At 37.3% G+C, this 19,818-nt stretch overlaps 1 protein-coding gene across 1 annotated transcript in view; it reads left to right on the top strand.

Annotated features, from left to right (window-relative positions):
* PAWR (pro-apoptotic WT1 regulator) overlaps positions 1 to 19,818 on the top strand; it is a 72,438-nt gene that overhangs the window by 32,308 nt on the left and 20,312 nt on the right. The window contains exon 2 of the mRNA XM_064419599.1: positions 4,420 to 4,548. Within this exon, the coding sequence (XP_064275669.1) occupies positions 4,420 to 4,548 (129 nt within the window). The remainder of the gene's footprint in view (positions 1 to 4,419; positions 4,549 to 19,818) is intronic.

The following is a 19,818-nucleotide window of genomic DNA, read 5'->3' as shown; positions in this document are numbered from 1 at the left end:
CCATGTCTTGAGGTGAAATCATGATAGTGCACTTTGAACTTTTTCTCAGCATGGGAAATAGTCCTATGGTAAAATTGATTTTTTTAAAATTGCCTCTTTAAATTGTTTGTAGTTGTTTCAGGGAAATGGGAAGATGCCTCGATTTGTTTCCTCTCCAGCATTACTACCATGGTTGATCTAGGAAAGCCCATCGAGATAACTGATGATGCTTGTGGAGTTTCTGTTTATTGCCCAATATGAAGCTGAACACGAGGTTTTACTGAGAGTACATATCTGCTTGCACATCTTGCTGTACTGCTTAAATATGGTATTATCTCAAGTGCTCATCATTTTCAAAGAGCTGATGTAGCACAACCATTCCTGGAGTTCTGTGAAATAAATAGTTTGAATGGGCTTGTATCTGGTCCAGGCAAAATCAGTTGAGCTTATTAAAACTGCTGAAACAAACCTGACTGACCTTTCATGAAATGAGCTGCCTCAGTTATGTGCTGTAAGGCAGAAGCAGGTTGGTGCAGGAAGGGGGCTGGGAATGGGGACGTTTTGTCTCTGTGATTTCTTGTGGCAAGAGAAGCTTGTGCATACTCATAAACTGATCTGCAATGGATAGGAGTATTGCTTCTTTCCAGGGAAAAACAGCCCTTCCCCAGCTTTTGCTTGTTCTTAGCAATGCACAAATATTTATAGGAGGCAAACCAGTGGATCATTAGAAATGTTCTTTGTACAGTGTCTCCTTAAACTGGAGGTGGTGGTGTGCTGGAATGTGGAGATATCTTTGTGGCAGTTTCTTTTTTCAGTCTGATCCTTTTGAAAGCATCTTACTCTGCTTGTATTTTCCATACTAGAGGTTTACAAAAAAATGTTTATACTACAGCTTCAAACATCTACTGAAATCCTAGAAAACCCCAAAAAATTCTGTGGATTCCTTATATTAAGATCAGATGTGGGAATGTCACATTGAATATCTGCTATACAAAACTCAGATGATTTTAATGGAGAATAAGAATCTGAAATGGTATGTGCCTAGTGGCAAAATAAAAAAGCAGAGGAAAGGGAATATGGACAGAGGGAATTATATAATGGGTCAGAATTACACCTCGGTGGTTACAAGTCCATTTCTCTGCTGTGCTGACAGAGAAAGTAATTGCTGTACTTATGTCTTGTTCAATGATGTGAAACTAGTTTTTACAGCAAAGTGCAGTATTTGAGAGAGCCTGCAACGTGAACAACACAGTAATCCAGCTAATTGAAATGCCTTGGGGGTGAGGCAGTTTCAGCTGCAGGGCAGTTTGAAAAAACCCAGATTTTAAAGTGTCTACCAACACTTTAAACATTTTTAATTTTTTCAATAATAATGTATCAACCCTCACCCACAAAACGAAATGTGGTTTTATTGATTTTTATTACTCTAAAAATTAGCTAAGAACATAAATGCTAACAATCAATAACTGAAGATGAAGTGCATAAGCAGGATATTTTTAATAGGAGCACTTATTTAATGAGTCAAAACAAGTGGATTTCCTTTTTAAGGCTAATGGTTATTGAAGCAAAACTTAATAACTTCCTAAAAGGCAGTACAAGGTTTAAATTATGTAGTTAGCATGTTGGTTTGTGCTCAGCCTGTATTTTGTAAACATTGTGTGAATTGGTGTGTCTGAATGTTTGGAAGGGGAACACAACCTTTGTGTTTGGGAAACCACAGCCTCTGAGAGTGACTCTGAATCTGCTTTAGGGCAGGAAGGCATTGGCAGCCCTGGCCAAATGTGCTGTCAGCCATGGATGGTGACTGTCGACCTGTGCTCGTGACTCTTCCACCTCATCTCTTCCAAGTAATAAAAAACCTGGTGCTTGTGTTGTTCTAACCACTCAAACTTGTGCTGTCCTCAGCTCGTGGGACACCTGCTGCAGTGAGGGGAACTGGAGTGGGGAGCAAGGCCCATAGCCTTTAAAACAGAATCAGATTGACATGAACTGTTTGACCAACTGTTCCATGCTTGGGAAGGCCTTTAACCTTGGAAGTATGGATTATTTGGGGTGGTTGAATACCTTTCAAAAGTTCTGATTTGCAGACTTCAGTGATCTTGGACCTTCCTGAGAAGAAAGGCAAGGGTGGGAATGGATATTGCTGGCAAATCCCAACTGAAAATGCTTAGTTGAAAATTATGTGGCTAGAACTTTCATACCAGTTTTTGTTCCTGTTCAAAATTGCTAAAAGAATAGTTAGTAACAAGTGATCTTATATTAAAAGAGAGAAGACCATTCTTCATTGCAGATGTAATTGTATTCAGAGAAAAATATTTCTATTGAGCCCTATTGTCTTTGAAAATCTTCTGAGACGCATATGTCTGAATAAGAGAATTTGTGGAGAAAGGTACACTTGCCTACCTAGTCACTACTAAGACTTTTTTCCTACAGTATTGATATTTGAGCTTCATTTTTCTCCTTAAAGAATGTTTTCCCTTGAAAATGCAAAGTTGTTTCCATTTTCTGCCATGACAACTTGGAGACCGGAAGACCAATGTGAAAATGTTTCTGTTTTTCTAACACAGTATCATTCTTCATCTGCGTGACACTGGTTAAAATTTACATGATAACTTTTGTGACCCTCCTAGGTCTTTCTGAACAAGGCTGGCTTTGTAAGAGGCAAAGATGACTCAATTTCTTGTTGCAGTAGAGCCTTATTATTTCTTATTGTGTCACTTCATAATGGATTAATATGATAATGGAATAAATGAGGATCTAAGTTTGTCATCAAAATTTTCAAGTTTTACTGTTTATAAAAGGTGGAGGATGTTGATTTAAAGATCATTTCCTAGAATGTACCATGGCAGTGTTTTTTAAATGCTTTGTTACAGATGGACCCTAAAGAATTACATTAAATACTTGTAATTATTTTATTAGAAAAGACTCATTGAAAGTGTTTTTGAGTGTGTAATGATTTAGCCATAGTAACCTTCTAAGTGTGCCTTTCTTAGTGATAGGAGCGGGTCTGCATGAGTTACATTGCAATGTTGGTTAGAAGTAGACCAGTGAAATTGCATTAGTGTTGCTGTCATGAGCACTGCTGTGGAGAGTTTAAATGGCTTTTATTCAGGTTCACTTGTGGAAACAGATCCCTTTCTGGTTTGCCAGTTTTCTAGCACGTGTATCACCATAGTGTTTGCTTTGGAGGAGCTGGACTTAGTTTTTGATATACTAGTGCTATTTTCAGCTAGCAAATAACATGGGTTTTATTTTTAAAGATACTGTATTCCAGCAGTCTCATTATATATTTTTGACTAGTTTTATGTCCTTTGTGTAAGGTGATGAGAGTCAGTACCTGAGCCTCAGAATACTTTGTTTTTATTGCATTAGAAATGTCAACTGAAATAATTTGACATTCATCTTTGTTCTCTGCTAGTCCTGTTCTCTGTTTCTCAAGGTACTGTACATCAATCTAGAAGCTTTTTGATGTCTTAAACTGGTTATTTCCCTGTGTTTCTGTAACAAGGTTTCACACTTCTCTTGTTCTAATGTAGAGTGCTGGCAAACAGCTTGTGATGTCCTGGTCAGATGTTTTTTCTTTTTTTTTTAGCTTTGTTTGCTCTAGGTTGGCCTTCTAGCATAGCTGACTTAGCCCAAAGCTGGTTGAGTCCTCACATTTCTACCCTGGCCTGAACATGGCTTTGAGTTAGAACAGAGGCAGTAATAGTGGGGTTTTTTTGTTTTTTTTTTTAAATTTACTTGCCTACTTACATTTACTGTCTCTGGCCTGACAGCAGTCAGTGCTTTAGAAACTTAATCCTCTCAAAGCAAGTATTTTAGCAAGTCTAGTATGAAACACTTGTGTCAAAGAGTCAAAACATTACATATATGTGTAAACTGTGAGTAATTAATGACTGTCCAAGTAATTTAAAAATTACTGATTTTTCAATCATAAATTTTCAATAGAAAAAGTGAAAACCAAGAGGGCCAAAATTAACATGGGTTATTGAGACTGACACTTCAACCTCAGCAGGTGCCACTATGTCAAAAAGATCAGTTGTTGAGTGAAGAGTACAATTAACTTTTTTTTCTTTTCTGAATTTCCTGAAAATCTCTTGTGTAAAGGTTGCACATGGCAAACAGGGTTGTAGAATCATTCCAATGGAAGGAACTTAAGGTATAGTCCAAGCTCCTGCTTACAGCAGGATTAGCACTGAACTTGCATGGTGTTGTGTAAACCTTTGTCAAAATGGATCATGTTTTGATTATTTCTTACTTTTGTCATGAAGAAAAAGCTGTTAGTTGGAAAGAGAAGCATTTAAACATTTATTTAGAGTTTCCTGAAATATCAATTAATATTTGAAGATATTCACTGATGCATGAATCTTGTGAAATATGGGAAGCATGTGAAGCAATACACAAAGACTGTAACTAATAACCAAAAATTTTTCATTTTAGAGCCTTGATGAGTATGAAGATAATGAAGCAGGGCAGAAGGAACGAAAGAAGGAGGATGCTATTACTCAGCAGAATACGATACAAAATGAGAGTTCCAGTGCAGATACCTCTTGCTCGTACTTGCTCCAGGTGAGGTCTTAACATTGTTCATTTTGGCATTTTACTCAGATTTAAAACTTGTTGTACTTTCTTCTTTGCATTTCTAAATGTTAGATTATACCCTACATGAAAAAACCCTAAAGTTCAGGAGTTGATACATTGCTGAAAACAGAGTATGAGGTTCTATTCCGCAAACTTAATAGTACTGAGATGAAGAGTCTGACAACAGAATCTTCTGTTTCTGTAGAGGTCTTGAAGGTAATAGTTTTGATGTTCATCATAGAACTTACTATTTAATGAGGGGAAGAGAAACAGGGAGATTCAAATGAAAAATACTGAATTCAAGTGAAAAATGCAAGCTTAGAATATTCAGTTAATTGGAGGTAGACTTCTAAATCAGGACATATTTTCCTAATTTATTTTGTCAATTGACTTCTAATTACTGATTCTGGAATTGAAACCAACACACAAACTCCTAGGGTAAACAGCCCTTGCCTCTGTGAAACCTTTTCTCCCTTTTTATTGCTTTCCAATCCCGTGACCACATTCATTCCTTCAGTCCCCTCCCCATGACATCAAAATATTGCCAATTTTGCCTGGTACACCCTTCCTTCATATTCTCCCACCTGTGGCAAATGTTCTGTCTCTTTCCTGAGTGCCCGAAGTCTCTTTAACCAGTCTTGTTTCTCCATCTGTTACCTAACAGCATGTACAAACCCAGCTGTACAAACTGAGGCCATCCAGCTCTGACTGTTGACTCTAACAGAGCAACAGCACATGCACAGGGAGAAAAACATGCAAACAAACCAAGCACGTGGTGCTCATGGGTGGTTTTATAACCATCCATAACTAGAGGTGGCATGGCTGGATTGGTGGATCTGGATGCACTTTCCTTCTAAAATTTTGCCCAGTCTTTTATGTGCTCATGGATGCCTTTAACATTAAGAGCCTGGGGAAGAGAAGTCTACACCTTAATTACCTGGAGTGTCAAGATCAATCTCCTTTTGTTAAAGCTGAATCTGTAATTTTTCATGTTTCCATGTGATTTCAGCAAGATGTTCCAATGGAAGACAGGGGGAACAACTGCTTCCTCTTTATGTGACTGAATGTTGCAGAGAGGGGATAGCTCCTCTCAGCTGTGTCTTCCCTAGGCTGAAGAATTCTATTTTACTTGGTTGTTCCTCATACAGGAGTTACTCTCTACTTTCCAGTTTGACTGTTTTGTTTGGTACCCAAAACCACTGTATGACTGCATGTTATACTGAATGTTTCAATGAAACATGGGGTTTGTTTTGTTCACTGTTTCTTTCCTAATAATTCCTGAAGCCTGTTTGTCTCCTGAGCACTGAATTTACTGTTTATATTGTGAATGCCTAATCTAACTTAACATTTTTCAAGTTATCTGTGAGTGGGAATGATAAGCTCAGAGGTCAATGCCTGTGTAAATTTAGAAACATGTTCACCTTTCATTTCACTTAGGTACACTATACTTATGTACATTGAATTTAATCTCCTGTTCCACCTCCCAGTCATTCCCAATAAAGGAGTCCTGCATGTTTTAACTGTTGATCTGTATCTTTTCTGTTCTGAATAGCACCTGTGGACATCTCCTCTCCAAACACATTGAAAAGCACAGGTTCCTGTGACACTATTCTGCTTGTTCTATACACTGTGAAAGCTGACCATCAGGTCCACTATTATTTCCTGCCTTTTCACCAGTGATTTATTTGCAGGACGTTTTCTTTAATTCTAAGAGGAAGTACTTTCTTAAGTAGGCTTTGGGGAGTTCCTTTGAAATGCAGTGTGCTGTCAATCAAATTTCTGTCCTGGACATATTTTATAACTTAAAAATCTGTATTAGATTTGCAAAGTGCAACTCTTCTACAAACACCCTGGTGACTCTTCCACATGGTATCGTATTTATTTACTTATTCCTTAATTGTTCTAGACTTCCTAGCAACACTTTATCCTGTATAAATATAAAATTTACTCCTCTATAGTTCAGTGTTTAACAATCTTCTTGAGGATGATGTTTGTTACCATGTGGTACTAGGGCACTTTTAAATGAGAAGCTCCATTTGATCTCAAGTAATTCAGCTATTACTTTTTTCAGTAACATCAGTAGTTTTTTCAAAAGTCAAGGAGTAAATAGATGCCTCATTCTGATAGGTAATAGTTTAAAATTATTTTATTAAATTTTTTTCACATTGTAACAGTGCTTTTGCTGTAAATAGGCTGTTCTCCAGAGAAAGTGCTCTGAAATGATACTCTTACCATTCTTTTCCATTATGAACTTCAACAAAAATATTTCTTCAAAGCAAGTGTCTCCTCTGAGTATGCCTCATATAACTGAATCTGTTGTCTTTGCAGATTAGTTAGGAGCCATCATGCTGGAAAGTTTTTATGCTTTTTTCCAAGTTGTTTATAAGACTGTTTCTTACAGTGTTCACTCAGTTTTCACTTCTTCAGCAGATATTTCAAAAGTTTTAATTTTTAGCTTTTCCTGGTGGTATTATATAATACTTTAGCTATATTCCCATGCCCTCTTTTTTTCATCCCTATTTTCTATTCTTCTTGACAAGCAACCTAAGTTTTTATTTACCAAACTATCTGTATTAATTGTATTGTACATTTCCAAGTTTGTCACCTCTATTCCAGCAGGCACTACTTCTCTGTTGACAGAGCACAGCAACAGTGTTGTGTCACCAACAATACAGAAGAGAGTCCCAGGTCTTGGATCTGGCAAAGGCCCAGGGTGGCACATATACAGAACAGATGGAACCTTAGAAAGTTGTAGCTACTAAGGCTTAATCAGTTTACTACTGGCTGTCAATTCACTTTTTATTAGAAGAATTAGAACTTGACCATTTTGAACAGAATTTGACAGTAGTGTTAATTTCGACTTTGATGACTTAATTTCCTTTTGATTCTACTCTGTCCAAGACTAATACTTTTTTTAAAATTAGAGCTTATGTTGTAGATGTAAGAGCTAATTTTAAGTTGCCGTTGACCAATATATATTTTACTTCCGTGTACTAAGCAGAATAAATAAATTTCAATAGTTACAGCTATTTCCCCCATTTGTCCATTCTTATTATCATTTAATAAAATTTGTAAATATATAATTATTGTGAAAATGGTAAATAAAATGGTATTGACTTCATATTTGATGAGGAAATACGTTGCCGAATAAGATTTTCTTTCCAGTCCTTAATCTGATTTTTCAGTTCCCTTTTAATATTGTCAGAGATTGCAATTTTCATTCTCTTAGGCAATATGTACATTTTTTCAAAACTGTCTGAATTTCAAGTTCTTCATCCAAAGCACAGACATACCCTATTTGTTAAGAATAGATCTAAAAATACAACAGATTTGAGTATTTTCCCTGAAGCAGAGCTATTTGACTGAAATGATCTTCTGAATTATTTTATATTGGCAATATAGAAGATGGTATGTCTGGCAATGTTATAAGCCCTGAAAAACTGTTACAATCAAAGAATTTGTTATTTTACTTTAGAAAAAGATCGTGTGGATAGGCACACCTCACCTCAACATTAAATCCGCTCCCAGGCACAAGTGTTATATCTGACTCTGACTCTCTTGCTCGATTTTCCTCCTGTTCTTAGTAGGACTAAAATCCTATTTGGATGTTCTGATCTTGTGAGTTATGGTACTGTGGGCTACTCCAGTGATGTGTATGCATCCACATATCACATTACCACCACTGAGGGTGGTAAGCCTAGAACTCTTACTAAAGAGCTAAAAAATCCATAATGCTAAGGACAAGCATAGTTAAAACTGCTACTTTAAAAGTTAAAGTTTCTACTTTAACTAGAAATCTTCAGTGTCTGGTAATTGTGGAAATCTAGCTCTTGTTTAGGAGAGATGGCAAAACTGAAAATTGTGCATAACTATTTGATAACAATGTCTTTCTTGTAAGTGGATAGAAATTATATTTTCAAAGTAGTGAAACGTCTTAATTGAAAATTAAGTGTTAGTATTTATGTGCTATACAGAAAGCTTGCATCAAAAAACCCACAGGACATGGCTGGAAGTACAATTTGTTTAATGTAGATTTATTTTTAAGTCTTTTAGAAAACTTTCTGAGTTTCAGAATGTGGAAAAGGTGTTACTATTAGCTAATACTCAAAAAACCCCTTTCAAAAACCCCCATATGCAAGGCCTTTGTATGAAAGCATTCAGGTTTGCTGATACCATGGTCATGTGCCTCTTGGAATTCAGTTGCTTCTGCATCTGGCTTCTAAAATATGTCCCAGATATGTGCCCTTCTTCATGTAATCCTGTCACAGTAGGGTTAACATAACCTGTCTGTCATTACAAAAGTGGTATTTGAGCATGGTAGTAGGTTGTGATGTATTTGTCACCTTATGGTGTGTGGATAGATAGAAGGTAGGAGAATAGAGACAAGTAGTGAAGGTAATCTCACCCTTAAGGAGTTACAGCTGTGCTAATTATCAAGCATTAAGAACAAGCCTGCCCTTAATAGGCCACAGCTGGATCCAATTAAGAGGGGTATTATAAAAGAGCAGGTTGGCTGGTGGAGATGTGAGATGGAGTTTGTTGGCTGTGCTGAGAAGAAGGAGTCCGTGCTGTGAGGAGCTGCCTATGAGAGATCACTGAGAAGGTATGAAACCTTTGCAACAAGATGGCAACAATGGGTGTTTTTGGAAAATTGGAGAGCCAGTGGGGAAAGCTGAGAAGATTAAGTCAAGGCTGATATAAAGCCTTGCAGTGAGAGATACGTGTATAGGTCCTCCATCCATTAAAATCTTCAAATTACAACAGCCTGGTTTTTTGTAGTTATGCTATAACAATACGGAAGTGTCGTTTTCAATACCTTGGAAAGGGTTTGAAATCCTTTGTTTTATGTTATCTTTGGTTCATTTCTTCTTGCATTTTATTTCAGATGTTGTAGTGTCTGTGAATGCTAGTTGTGCTAAGCAGTGAATGAGTGCACTGTAAAAAAAAATTATGAGCTGTGAATAATTGACATTTAAGATAAGGGAGTTGAGTAAACATGTATTGACAAAAGCATCAAGAGACAAAAAGGTGTTTGAGAACTCAAAATTACTTTTGTCATTGGCATGAGGACAGGGGTTATTGAGTTCTAGATGTGTTTTTCTCATCACTGAGGACAAAAAGGGTCTTGCTGGATGAGCTGAATCCTTTCTTCTCCCTGGAAAACTTGATCCAAACATGTCAGGATGATTTTTTGCTAGTAATGTAAAATGGAAATAGGAATCAATTATAGTGAGAGATACTGATTTTTGTGCCTGTGGGCATGGAAAGAGGAAATTCTGAATCGCTTAGATACTGAACTTCAGCCTTTGTGAAACTAATACTCTGAATCCTTCAACTGAAAGGTAATTATTTATAAATACTAGAAAGATTTAGAATATCTTACTGTAGAAAGGGAATGCTGATCTTTATTATTGTCACACAAAATTTGTCTGGTGTATTTCTTAATTCTCTGTTAAGTTTAAGATCATCACCATCATGGTTACCAATATCTTTTGCATCTGTCTGGTTGCCAAAGACACTCTGCAGTTATTTGCTAGATACCTGTCTTGGTATTTGTAGTGTTGGTATGAAGCTGGGAGGGGAATTTTGCCGCGCAAGCATTACGAAGTCTGAGATCCCAGTATGGGATCACTCTTTTTTTAAAGCTATGACAACTGCTTTGCTGTACCTAATTTTATATTGTGTATTGCTGCAAAGCTCAGGGCCTCATTCAAAACCTTGTACTTCAGTTGGAAATACCAATAATTTAGTTCCAACAATTAATTTGATTTGTGTATGCAATTGTAATGCATGTTTCTTATTCTCCCTGTATTGGTCTTAGCATGTACATGAACAAGAAATTAAGACGTGGAATCTTACAAAATTATTTTATACAATATACAGCTTTGTGAGATACATTTTAGACAGTTAAACATCCGCACTGAATTGGAGTCACAAATCCAGAATGGATTTGTTAGACAAAAAGTGTCACTTCATTTTTAGCACTTAACCTTGTTAGACTGTAAGTTGTATTATATTCTTGCAGTAAGTACAAATTATGTGCATTAGCAGACAGACTAAAGCTTGATCCTAGTACTGAATTCCTGTGGAGCTGTTAATCCAAGACAGTGGAAGGCAAAGCTGCCCTAGTTTTCAGCTCAGAGCACTGACTTCCATACACAGCAGTATTGCCTTGTCTTGAATTGCTCTCACTCCTCTCTGTAGCAGCAATGCAGGTTTTTGTTCTCTGCAAGAGGTTAGCTTGTGATGGATGCTTGGATAAATGTTCAATTTAGTGTAGAAATTACCCAGTACCTTTGGAAGAATCCTTGCTGATTGGAGGTGAGGATAGGATGAAATATCTACATAATTAGTATTAATGGTAAAATTATGAAATTGTCAAAGTAAGTTGGGTTCATTGTTGCAACTTCAGTATGAATAGGTTAGGTGGCTGGTGAAGTAATCGAAACTTGATTTATTAACATAACCCTTTAGTTATGCCTTGTGCATTCAGTTGTAAGCAATTCAAAAGCCTTTGAAATTTGAAGGAAAATCACATCTAATTTTTTTTAACCTTTTGTTCTAAAAAAAAAAAAAAAAAAATTTCACCAAAACATTGCAGGCACTTTCTAAAAGGAATGTGGTCCAAAGATATTTCTACAGAAGTGCAGTTCTGTTTGCTTAAATATGGTTCTTTTCTTTAAATGTGGCCTAACACATCGAAATTTTTGGAAGCAAGAATGAATTTCAGTGTTTAATGTTTAATAGAGGCACCTTATGAGCTTTGCTGAAAGCAATAATAAAGGTAAGGAACAAAATTCCATCTTAGCTTTATGTCAGACTGTGAGAAATGCAGGTATGGGCATTTGTTACAAGCATCTCCTTTCAGCAGAACAGCTGAAAACCTGGTTGACAGAAGCATCCCCTAGAGTTTTGTACTTGAATCTTGTGTTGAGAATATACTGCCAAATAAGCCAGTCAATTCAAGTTGCACTTCTTGACTATTTTACCTGTTCTGGCTTTTCATTTAGCAATGTAATGTCACACAACATAATTTTACAGTTACTCTCATTATCCAATGTGGTAATAATATTCATGCCTATTCATACATGACCATGGCTTTTCAAAGGTGTCTGGCATCTGGGTTTCATGTAGATCTTGCAAAGAATTGTGTGCATGTATTCAAGAGTAGTAACTCATCTTTTATAAGTATTTTGCCATGATGTTGCTTGATGTTAATTTCCATCCATAGAGAAAATATGGTTGTGCTACACTAGGCATGCCTAAATGTATTAAACAAGGTTTTTTTTCAGTGCTACATTTTTGAGATGTTAGGCCAGGAATTATTTTGCATAATAACATGATTAAAATATTGGTATGGTTTTAAAAAGTAAGGAATTAAGTGTGATTAAAGTACAACAATACATTAATTATGGTGACATGTATTTGAGTTTGGAAGTCATAACTAAGTCTGCCAAATCAGGTTATGAGACTCTAATATTTGAGGGTTAACTACCAGATAATATTAATCTTGGGTTTTTTATTTGCAGGTGGAGTGTGATGCACTTCACAGAAATGATATGAAAACTGTCATGAGTATCCACAAAGCACTTAAGCAATAACAGTGACTGTAGTAGAAAACTCATGAGGACATCTGACTATATGTCTAAAAGTGTTTGCATAAACATTAATTTAGAAGTATTCAAATTCAGTGTTAAGTATTAAAAGATCACTAATTTTTAAAATGCACTTGCACCTTAAGTCAGTTTTGTGTGTGTGCAGTGTTTTTACAGTGACATTAGTAGGAGGGAATTTGCTGCCCTGTGCAAGTCATGACATGAACCAGGTGCTTCAGTTACCATCTGCCATGGCTCCCACAGCTTGGGAGACCCAGATGATTTTTGTGATCTGTGTAAGGAAAACAAGGAAACACAGGAGTTTCATGTTTTCATGGTCACACGTGATCAGGCCATCACTCAGGTAATTTCTAGCAAAATGGGGCTATTGAGTATGTTAATAACTAAGTAATTAAGGCACGTGTCCACTTTGTGAAAAGTTAGCAAGTACAAAATATTGAACATTACTCACTGAGTACTGTTCTTTGTGTTCCACTTAAGAGATATTGTGGAAAAATACATCATTGTGTTAGGAAGGGCAGTATCATGAGTTTGAATGAAAGTGGCATAGGTCTAGGACATTCTGACCTGTTCTGAATTGGTTGACTTTGCAGTCTTGATTTGCTTTAATTGCTTTTTTCTGTATGTATTGTTGCAGGTTGGAAAAACTTCACTCTGTATAGTAAGTTTTTAATTAATCTTCAAGGTAACTTGTGAATTTGAGTAATAATGTTGCACGGTGTTCTTGTCTGGTATAACTGGAGGCTTTAACTACACTCAAGGATTTGTTTTGATAAAAATGAGATTGCTAGTTTTTAGTTACATTGTGTGGATTTGTGTTTTAATAGAATAAAAGATTTTAAAACAGTGGAGTCTGAATTTTTTATCAGAATGGGCTATGTCAGATGTTGTCACAACATAGGTTTTCACTGCCAAAATCTTCCTTCTCTCCTGCCATGTGAGCAAATTTAGTATATAATGTGTGTCTGTTGGTACAGTGCTGCTGATCCATGCATTTTCAGTGGGTTTTACTGTGCAAAAGGATCTGCACTTGCAAAACTGATTCAGCTGTACTGCATGTGCACTATCCAATACTGCTGCTTTTGGAATGTGCTTTCAAGTGAAATCCTGGTTCTTTTTGCCCCTAAGAAATCAGGAGCTGAGAGCTAGTAGTTACTAATGTGAGACCAAAGGGAAAGAGGGTGGCTGTAAATTGCCTATGAGTCAAAGTTGCTTGGCTAAGCAACATGTAGCCTTGAGGATTCAGCTTGGCCATCCCTACTTTGAGGTGCCTGACTTCTGCTCTTGGAGGAAAATACTGGTAATGACTATCAAGATTTGTCTTCCTGACAACTGACCAAGAAAGATCTTTCAGTTTTTTTGTGGAAGGCATTATTAGTTTTCAGTGCTTGATGACTGTCAGTATAAATTTGATTGCCTTTGATGGCAAACTTTGCTTTTGTTGGAAAGAAATACAGAATTATTAACATTTTTAACATCTGTGCTCACTAAAGTTTAATTTAGTGGATAAGTGGTTTAAGTTTAAACTTTGTTTGATGAATGGCTTTCGCTCCCAACTAAATAGAATTAAAGTAAATTCAAGTAAATAGAATTAAATGTACCCATGAATCTCTTAAAATTAAATCTTTGATTTTGTGGACCTCTGTGTGTGTGCACAACTGTTTGTCACAGGACCTACATGAAAACTAAAGCTGAATCAAACCTGTATCTGTGAAGGCAAGGCATTGTAAGGCTTCCTGTTCTTACTTTAGATTCACAGTTGTTCCTAGGCATCTACAGGGTTTTTCAGCATAGCCTGCTCCTCTGGTACTTTCTAGATTCTTATGAGCAGCATGTGTGAAGCAAAGTGTGTAAGTTATGATTTTTTCTGCTTAAGTTTGGTTGTGGTTCTTCTGCTAAGATTCCATTCTTTGGGGGTTTTGTTTACTTCAATTTTTTCCTGTCTTCAGTTGTTTCTGCTATGTACTTAGTCTGTATGAAAAGATATTTGGTTTATTGTTGCCCTGTTTGTTTCTTTCACTATGGAGTCCATGTAGCTGTGCTCCAGAATTGCAGCAGCACTAGCTGCTGTTGCACTGGTCTGTAGCCTTTTTTGGAACCTTTATATGGATATAAGGAATAGGAAGCAGTTTCTGACATTCCCAACTAATGTTTTGAGCAGACTAAAGTGGCCTCATGTAAAGGAATTTCTTTTTTTTTCCCCCCCCACATGTTTTTTGTTTTGGACTAGCTTTTTAAGTCAGTTGGGTTAGTGGGTATCCCCTCCCAGGTTTTTTTGGTGTCTTGTTTTTTTGTTTGTTTTTTTGTTTGTTTGGGGGTTTTGTTTGTGTGTGGGGTTTTATTTATTTGTTTTTCATTATTTTTTTTGTTAGGTTTTTTTGGGTGTGGGGGGCTTTTTTTGTTTGTGTTGGTTGGTTGTTGGGTTTGTTTTGGTGGGGAAACAAGAAAAGTGATCCTGACAGTATCATGATAAACGGTAGCTGAGGTTTCATTGTCGAGAAGAGTCATTGAGCACATACAAATTTATTGAAAAAGAGTGTCTTCCTGATGTATCTGCTTGTTCAAATAGATTGCACAGCCTGACTGACACTAAAAGCTTTTGACAGGTATGGAAATACTCCTGATTCCTGCACTTTCCTGTGCTTCTGCTCTAGAGAGAGAACTTGAATTAATACTGCTTTCATGCCAGGAACAAATCTGAAGCCTAGGTAACAGTTATGAATACTTGCTAGCTGTGTACAGAGGGAGGAGGTTCTTTTCTGCAAGAACTAGCATGGACCATGAGGATCCCTGCTGAAGGTGGAGAGGGGAGACAGCTTGCTTGGTGTGCTGCTGAAAGATGAGCTGAAATGTATACTCTGCACAAATACACACAGCAGTAGTGGTCAGACATTTTGTAGCATGGATCATACATTTATGTTATCAATAGTTAGAGATACTATAGCAGTAGTTACTCAGATGTGCTGGTGTATTTGGAAGGTTCCAGTTCCCACCACCAGTTCCATGGTGGTGGGAGGATGGCTGGGGCAGGATAGCCTGCTGCTCCATCTCTACATCCTTGCAGTCTAGTGTAATTAATGTGTGATGGCTCAGGAGGGAGGAGGAATCTAATTCATAGTTGTTTGGTGGAGACAGTCTGACTATGTTTGCACTGTTAAAAAGTGCAAGACCTGGGTGTGAGCTCAACTGCTGCACTGCTGATAGAGCCTGTGGCTTAATTATTAGCAACGTTTTCTGGCATGGTTTTGGTTGGTTCATGCTACCTAATGCTCTCTTATGTCATACCTGAGGACTGTTTGAGGAATTATGTACCAGGAACCACTCCTCTTCAATAGTACAAACATCAATCACAGCACCAGTTTTGGCTGCCTGTGTAGTGCTGCAAGGACATCATTACTAGTCTTTACTAGCTCAGAAACAACTGCATACCTTTAATCAACACACTGGGGTATGCAACACAGACCTAGGTTTCCTGCTCTGAAAACACTGCTTTGAGTTGTAGGTCAGCCCTTGTGTGATTTCAAATACTTTTGTCTGAGGGGAGCCTACAGATTCCTATTTCTTAGGGATACCACATTGTCTTTCTGGTAATTTTTCCTGCTCTGCTTTTTCTGTGAGCCACCTGAGATCAAGTCAGGTTTTTTCAGCCTGATCTAATCAACTCTTTCACAGCTTTTGTTCTGAGTGCATAACTGTTTGTCCTAAACTCTTGTTCTGACCCTTCAGTGGTGAATATTGCTTGAGTATAGAAATGGAGAATAATGAACATAAGGAAAGCCCTGTTAATTTGTTTAAATGTATGTTTCTGGTTTCCGTATTTCTGATAGCTGTTTTCTTCTGGAAGATGCTTGACTTACCTGGGAGTTACTTTTGTTACCTGCAGGTATTTCTTAAATTATTTTTTCTCACCTTATGTCCTTAATAGATTTCTTCATAGGTGCAAATTGAGGATACTTACCTTTCTGTTAGGAACCTGATTGATTCCCTAGGTGTTCTTGCAGTGTTTCTTCATAGACCCCTGGCTCTGTGTAAACAGGCAGATAAGTCATAACTCCCTTGGTTTTGCAGGGATTATATCTATCACTTGAACCCAGGCGTTTTAGCTCATCTGTTAGTTGTTGTTTGAAGATCTATTATTACATATGAATTAAAGATAGTAGATGACGCTGTAAAAAATAAGGTGCACAAAGTTGTGTTGCATTTCTATGAAAAACATCTCTAGATATTTTCAAAGGAGTTACACAATTGAGAGGAACTGTCAACTCCCTCATAGGCAGAGAGGCCCTGTAGATAGACCATGACAAATTAGAGAATTGGGAAATCACAACTGTATGAAATTTAACAGGGGCAGGTGCCAAACCCTGCCCCTGGAATGGGGCAGTCCTGGTTGTGTGCGTAGACTGGAGAGCAGCAGAGACCTGGAGGTTCTGGTCAATAGCAAGTTGAACATGAGCCAGCAGTGCCCTGGCAGCCAGGAGGGCCAGCCCTGCCTGGGGGGCATCAGGCACAGCATCACCAACCAGGCAAGGGAGGGAATTGTCCTGCTCTGTTCTGCACTGGGGTGGCCTCACCTTGAGTCCTGTGTGCAATTTTGGGTGCCACTGTGTGTAAAAGACATTTTAAAAAAGCTGTTAGAGAGCATGGAGAGGAGAGGCACAAGGATGACTGAGGGTATGGAGTGGGAGCCGTAGCAGGAGCGGCTGAGGATCACCTGATCTGTTCAGCCTGGAGAAGGGGAGACTGAAGGGAGGCCTCGTTCTGGTCTTCCTCCTCACAAGGGGAGGAGGAGGGGCAGGTACTGATCTCTTCACTCTTGTGAACAGTGACAGGACCTGAGGAAATGGCATAAAGCTGAGTCAGGAGAGGTTTAGGTTGGATATCAGGAAAAAACTCTTCACCCAGAGGGTGGTTGGGCACTGGAACAGGCTCCCCAGGGCATTGATCACAGCACCAAGCCTGACAGAGTTCAGGAAGTGTTTGGACAGCACTCTCAGTCACACAGTGTGATCCTTGGGATATTCTGTTTAGGACAGGAATTGGACTCAATGATTCTGATGGGTCCTTTCCAACTCAGCAAATTCTTTGATTCTGTGATTCAGGAATGGAAGGTAAATGGTATCTCTTGACTCTTGAAGGGAAAATTGATTTGGGGAAATTGTGATGGGAGGAGAAGAAAGGTATTTCATCTGTCTTTTTGCTGTTTTTCACATCTGCAGTCATTCCTGGTTTGTGTTAGGGTCAGATTGCCTTTTGGTTGTTTTAGCATTTAGGTGTTATCCTACTTAGGAGCTCAATGAAACCTTGTCTGTATTGCAGAAGATATGTAACTGCCATTTAAAAAAAAAACTCAATGCAGAGATTTGAGAATGTGAGAAGTAGCTGTAGTTAATCAAGATGTGATTTAAGGTACAGGAGTTAACTTGGTTTGCTGGATGGAGGTAGAATCTACCTTGGTATGTAAAAAGGCAAGAAACCCCTGCAGTAGACCTCCTTCTTCTATGCAAGAAGAATGTGCAAGATAATTTTAGGAAGCCCATATCTGTATTATATATGAAAAGAAAATTGCTTTGATAGCCTAATTTCAGTGAAAATTTAACCTTGCATATTGCAGGAATATAATTATATAATAATAATTTGCACTAGTGTATAGTTCTATTTCAAAACAGTGTGGATATTCTTCTTGTCAGTATATATACTAGTGAGTCCTAACAGCCTGATTTGATCCAGGGGATTTGCTTTAATTGTTTGCAAAACTTTTAAGTAGTTTTTCAAGGGATTCCAGTGAACCTTTTACATAGTCCAGCTGATTCCAGAGTCTGTACTTGTTTAAAAACAATGTTTGTTAGGGCATTTTAACTAGCAAATTTGTAATAGTAGGGTTGGTTTAACATCTGGAAAACTTTGTCAGACGCTTGTAAACACAGACAATTCTATTTATTTAAAACCCGATGACCAGCTTGTTTATATAAAATCTCTATTGGCCAGATGAAATACCAAGATGAGCCAGGAGCAAAGAGGAGAGTTAGCCAAGTTCCTTGCATCCTAGTTTGACAGAGATTTATTTGGCAGTAAATGGTTTCATTAATTGAAATGGTTTCAGCTGCCTTTTCTGTCCTTACATATTCTCTTGTGCAGCAGGTGCATGTCTGTGTGTTACTCTGTGCAGTGAATCAGATGAAGGAGCTCATGTGGAATGAGAGAAATGTTTTCTTTTTCCTTGTTTTTTTCATGTAGATCACACCCTGTCCTGCATTAATACCATCCACACAATCAGTTTTGTAGACAAAACAAAAAGAGAACATGACCAGTTTCTGGAGCTCTGCTGATGTATGTCACTCTGCAGTAGTTTGCAGAGTGTTCACTAATTATTTGGTTTATTAGTGAAGTATATAATGTTAAAAGGTAATGCTAGCTGCCTGAGATCATGTGCAAAAAGTAAAAGTAATTTTAAGGCTGTGTTTGGAATACTGCATTGAAGTGAGTGTTTGATTTCAACCTTGGACAAAGAACTGATGTTGGTAGATGTCTTTGGCAGCAGTATTTTTTCACCAGTATGAAAGAAACCATTAGCATTGTTATGGATTGCTTCTTCACTTGCTGTTTTTCCATTCAGGATTTCCACAAATTATAAAAAGAATTCCAGTTTTAGAGGGAGACATTCAAATGAGCAGATCACTTTGTTGCTCATGACAAATCATTCACTTTTATAGTAAAGATTAGGTATTTTAAATGTGGGTTAAAAATCAAAGTTCAAAAATATTAAGGAATATAAGCCAGCTTCATAAATAAGTACTTATGTACAAGAATAGTCATCTGCTTTTAGGTTAACTTTGTCGGAACAGGTATGTCCCTCCTTTTCTCCTTCCCTTGATTTTCTGCCAACCTTCAGGTCTCCAAAAGTGGAGGAGACAAAAATCTTAAATTACAGATGCTTGCCTCATTTTAAGATCTCTGAGTAGTTTGAAATCTTAGGTTATTTTTTGATTTATAGATACATAATGCTATTTACAGAGTGACTACTTATTTTCATGTTGCCAGAGACTTTTGGACTCATACAACATAAATTTCATAAGATGAGAACAGAGGTAAATACATTTTCCTAGTGCTTTCATCATCACTTCAAAGAATGATTGGTTTGCTTTTACATTAAAGATTTCAAAGTAATAAAAATCATAATTTACCAAATCTGCAGTATTAATTTGGTGTTCAGAGGGATTTTTTTTTGTGCATCAGATGTGCATTTTTAACTTTTTGTTCATAGTTAGTTTAATCTACAGCAATAAAAACCACTAATACTTACTGTAGAAACATCTGTTCCAAAGGACTTGTTAATTGAGTCAAGGTTTTTTTGTTTGTTTGTTTTAACAGCTGTCATTTGTAGCAAATGAGAGTTTTGCTATGCACTTTGTCTCTGAGCATTTGTTTGCTTTCCCAGCTTTTTCTGAAGTGCTGACTTTTCTGAATAGTAGTGCCAAACTTTAAAAAGTGTTCAGTTGAATTAAACATACAAGTCTATGTAATTGCTTTACAGCTTTATTTGCATTTAGTATATGAACATGTTTTAGAAAATATGGGGGTATACAGTGCATTCAGTGCATCCTTTTAGTGTCTGCGGTACAAAACAATCATCTCAAGATTTCTT

The sequence above is a fragment of the Passer domesticus genome, chromosome 5 (genome assembly GCF_036417665.1).
Source record: "Passer domesticus isolate bPasDom1 chromosome 5, bPasDom1.hap1, whole genome shotgun sequence".
NCBI classification, from domain to species: Eukaryota; Metazoa; Chordata; class Aves; order Passeriformes; family Passeridae; genus Passer; species Passer domesticus.
This window is presented reverse-complemented; position numbering and strand designations above follow the sequence as displayed.